This window comes from Cylas formicarius, unplaced genomic scaffold, assembly GCF_029955315.1.
Source record: "Cylas formicarius isolate icCylForm1 unplaced genomic scaffold, icCylForm1.1 PGA_scaffold_10__41_contigs__length_53128322, whole genome shotgun sequence".
Taxonomy (NCBI): domain Eukaryota; kingdom Metazoa; phylum Arthropoda; class Insecta; order Coleoptera; family Brentidae; genus Cylas; species Cylas formicarius.
Genome location: NW_026844214.1, coordinates 25,223,287 through 25,227,676, shown reverse-complemented (window position 1 = coordinate 25,227,676; position 4,390 = coordinate 25,223,287). Strand labels below are relative to the sequence as shown.

At 33.1% G+C, this 4,390-nt stretch overlaps 2 protein-coding genes across 3 annotated transcripts; both read left to right on the top strand.

Moving 5' to 3' along the window:
* The first annotated feature begins 484 nt into the window (after positions 1 to 484).
* LOC132699620 (proteasome subunit beta type-5-like) lies at positions 485 to 1,680 on the top strand. The gene is made up of 4 exons (XM_060666442.1): positions 485 to 735; positions 793 to 991; positions 1,048 to 1,241; positions 1,294 to 1,680. The coding sequence occupies exons 1-4, from the start codon at positions 598 to 600 to the stop codon at positions 1,600 to 1,602; spliced, it is 840 nt and encodes a 279-aa protein (XP_060522425.1). The 5' UTR covers positions 485 to 597; the 3' UTR covers positions 1,603 to 1,680.
* Positions 1,681 to 2,406: 726 nt separating this feature from the next.
* On the top strand, positions 2,407 to 3,763 carry LOC132698644 (proteasome subunit beta type-5-like). 2 transcript variants are annotated; one of them, XM_060664841.1, is made up of 4 exons: positions 2,407 to 2,855; positions 2,902 to 3,089; positions 3,142 to 3,335; positions 3,388 to 3,763. In XM_060664841.1, exons 1-4 carry the CDS (start codon positions 2,692 to 2,694, stop codon positions 3,694 to 3,696), a joined length of 855 nt encoding a protein of 284 aa, XP_060520824.1. In that variant the 5' UTR covers positions 2,407 to 2,691; the 3' UTR covers positions 3,697 to 3,763. The 2 variants fall into 2 exon arrangements, with proteins under 2 accessions (XP_060520824.1, XP_060520830.1); XM_060664847.1 differs by having other exon boundaries at positions 2,423 to 2,829; positions 2,891 to 3,089.
* The last annotated feature ends 627 nt before the right edge of the window (positions 3,764 to 4,390 follow it).

Below are 4,390 nucleotides of genomic sequence, written 5' to 3'. Positions count from 1 at the left end.
GCATTAAAATAATTGTGTACTTTCATCAGGGTTTAATTATATTTAATTTATTATTATTTAATATTCATAGGTTACAATAGCAATAAAAGCTAAGCTGTAAAACATAAGTTGTATAATATTATTTATTTACATCGCTATTCACACATTTATTTTAAATTCCATAATGGATATTTTAGAAACGGGATTAGAAAAATACAATTTTTATTTAGGTTTATTCACAAAAAAATCAAGCTAAACGATTACAATCATAAGTTCTCTAATAATAATGACTATGACATACTTGTTTTGCATATCATTGCAGTAATGTATATAGTCGGAAAAAGAAAGTTTTCCATATAATGACAAAAATTTTTTCATTTCAGTTTATATTTTCGCATTTTAATACATTTCTTTCACAGTTTACGAACCCTTTTGGGCGAGTGTTTCCGCCAAATATCCATAGCGATTAAAAAAAATATTGTATGTGGTATGTATGTGTGCTGTTAACCTTAGAATTCCGTGTGCTGTCATCTGTGTCTTTCAATTTTGAATTTGTAGAATCATTGTGATATTTGGGTTCACTCTGGTTAATATAGGTTTTAATTTCATTTGGAAATAATGGCTTTGGCTGAAGTATGCGGGTTTAAAGATTTCAGTATCTCCAAAAAGGTGGAAGATGTGCCGCCCAATGATGTTTTCAGCTTTAATAGGAATATCTTTAACAATTCGCAACTTTTACTTCCTCCGTTCAGGAATGTGAGCAACATATATATCCTTGGTTCGTAATAATTTACATAAAATTTTGTATCTTAGCCTTCTCAAGACTTAGCCAATTTTACCCGTGATGATGAGGGTCGTGACATCAAAATTCAGTTTGATCATGGCACCACGACTTTGGGATTCATGTATCAAGGGGGAGTGGTATTGGCGGTGGATTCCCGAGCAACTGGCGGCCAGTTTATAGGTTCTCAAACGGTCAAGAAAATTGTGGAAATTAGCGATTTTCTGTTAGGTTTGTTGTTATGGTACCTGTCCTATTAAGCATTCCAAAACTGCAGTAATTGTTAGGTACATTGGCAGGCGGTGCGGCCGATTGCGTTTACTGGGACCGTGTTCTGGCAAAACAGTGTCGTTTATATGAGTTGAGAAACAGAGAACGTATTTCTGTAGCAGCAGCATCCAAATTAATGGCAAATATGATCTACAATTACAAGGGAATGGGCCTCAGTATAGGTATGATGCTCGCCGGTTGGGATAAAAGGGTAAATTTTTAATGTTGTAGAATTGAATGTTTCTCATAGAACATAATTACAGGGTCCCCAGCTGTATTATATAGATGCCGAAGGCACTAGAACACCGGGAAAAGTCTTCAGTGTTGGTTCTGGTTCAATTTATGCTTATGGGGTATTAGATTCTGGTTACAAATGGGATTTAACTGATGAAGAAGCCTATGATTTAGGTCGTAGGTCCATTTATCATGCCACTCATAGGGATGCATATTCTGGTGGCATTGTTAGAGTCTATCATATGAGATCGACTGGTTGGATACACATTGATAATAATGACTGTAATGATCTATACTACAAATATAAAGCTGAGAAGGAGGAATTGCAAAAAGTTTGATCTATATTAAATACATTATATATATTTTTATATTAAAGAAAATTGTATTCTGAAATAAAAACTCAAATTTCACTTTTATCCATATTTTTTCCTTCTTTTAAGACTTGGCATAATAAACAAAATTATATGGGAAACATTTCAACAAAGGAAAATTGTCTCTAGGTTACAGACTTTGCAGAAATTATTCTTTTGAACTGATTTAAAATCGCGATTTATTATGAATTATGAGCATACGTTTTCGGAAATATGCTTTATGGAAGCAGTGGTGGTTTAAGAAATTAAGTAATTCTTGTTTTTTAGAACCTAAAGTCTGCTATATCTAATATGGTTCTTCCCTTCGAAGATATTGCTTCAACAAGTGAACATCCACTGTATCCATATATATTATATGTTCAATAATAATGATATTTAGCTGCATTCATTATTAAGTTTCTATTTTAACAATATTAATATTTGATGCATTGTTATTATTTAAAACGTGTATGTTGAAGTATTTTACATAGCTTCTTCTCATTCTATATTATTTGTAATTCATGTTGAAATACCACAAAAAGATTCATGGCTCCTAATTCTAATTCCTCAATTAGATGATTCATTGAATGGAATCGACATGGCAGTACAGAAATCACAAAATTTATATACATAAATAAACAAACCAAGATGATCGTTGACAGATCGCCAATAAGATTGGTTGTGTCAAAATCTAATTTTTATTTTTTTACCAATAGTTTTTCAAATGTTATTCATTTATGCATTTTTTATAATATTCAGATTCTCTGCTGAAGTTCACTCCGATTAATATAGGTTACACTCAGAGAATACTAAGGTTTGGAAATGCCAACTCAGTATAAAAAATTGGAAATCTATTTCCAGATGAAAGGTCAAGATATCTAAATATTATACTTTCAACTTTAATTTCAATTCAATTTAAAGCGAATATTCATGCGAAAAAAAAACAAGTAATGTTAGGAGCCACAGTTGAATATTATTTATAAAACGGCGCCACCATACCGTGGCCTGGACAACTATATTCGTGGATCAGTTTCTATTTGACTTTCATCCCCGTTACAATAATTACATTGGCATACAATGGCTTTGGCTGAAGTATGCGGCTTTAAAGATTTCAGTTTCTCTAAGAAAGTGGAAGATGTGAAGCCTAATGATGTTTTTAGTTATAACAGAAATATCTTTAACAATTCGCAACTTGAACTTCCTCCTTTCAGCAATGTAAGAAACGTACATTTCACTGCTTGGTAGGTAATAGTTTATGTAAATGTTTGTATATCAGCCTTCGCAAAGCTTAGCAAATTTTACCCGCGACGATGCCGGCCGCGACATAAAAATTCAGTTTGATCATGGTACTACGACTTTGGGGTTCATATATGAAGGAGGGGTTGTATTGGCAGTGGATTCCCGAGCAACTGGCGGCCAGTTCATAGGTTCTCAAACGGTCAAGAAGGTTGTGGAAATTAGCGATTTTCTGTTAGGTTTGTTGCTGTGGTACTTGTCCCATTAAGCATCCCAGAACAGAAATTTTAGGCACATTGGCCGGAGGTGCTGCGGATTGTGTTTATTGGGACCGTGTTTTAGCAAAACAATGTCGATTATATGAGTTGAGAAACAGAGAACGCATTTCTGTAGCAGCTGCATCCAAACTGATGGCAAACATGATTTACAATTACAAGGGAATGGGTCTCAGTATAGGCATGATGCTTGCTGGCTGGGATAAAAGGGTACTATTTTAATTTTGTATAATTAAGTGTTTCTTATAAGATATAGTTATAGGGTCCCCAGTTGTATTATATAGATTCTGAAGGCACTAGAACACCTGGCAAGGTTTTCAGTGTTGGTTCTGGTTCAATTTATGCTTTTGGTGTATTAGATTCCGGTTATAAATGGCATTTAACTGATGAAGAAGCTTATGATTTAGGTCGTAGGTCCATTTATCATGCCACTCATAGGGATGCATATTCTGGTGGGATTGTTAGAGTCTATCATATGAAATCGACTGGTTGGATACACATTGATAATAATGACTGTAATGATCTACATTACAAATACAAAGCTGAGAAGGAGGAATTGGAAAAAGTTTAATCAATATTGAATACATTATAAGTGCTTTTGTTGAAAAAAAATTGTATTCTCAAATAAAAACCGAATTTCATTTTTATGCATATTTTTTTCCGCTTTTCTAAATCGCAACAAAGAAAAGTTACCTGTATGTTATGTAGATCCTGCAACAACATAATACATTTTGGGAAAATGGGTCAAAGTTTTTCCACTTATCGCAATATTGTAATTATTTCTATCTTGATTTTTTAAAGAGACCCTGTATATTATCTCATTTACTATTTTTGTAAAATATATCCCTATACCCATCTGTATTAATTAGTTTTCATATTTATTGGCAGGAATAGAGAAAATCATGATTGTACTGCCTTATACAAAATTGGCAGACAGTCAAAATATTCAAGTGGAACACCCTGTATAATGCCAATGATCTGATTCATAATTAAATCATGTAAGACAAGTTATCATAAGTATTTAAACTTTTAATTATCACTGCGTCAAATGGAAAAGTCCTGTGTATGCATATTGGGCAACTGATATGCTGTGTCATTTTTAGAAAACTGACAAACAAAATTCCTGTCAATTCGTGTCAATTTAAGACATCTAGTAATGAACTGGATAAAGAAGTCTTGACGTAGCTGCACAATTGCTCTGACTGGACTTTAGCTATATCTACGCCTATAATTCAAAATTTTGAATGCTAATAAAAAACGCAGAA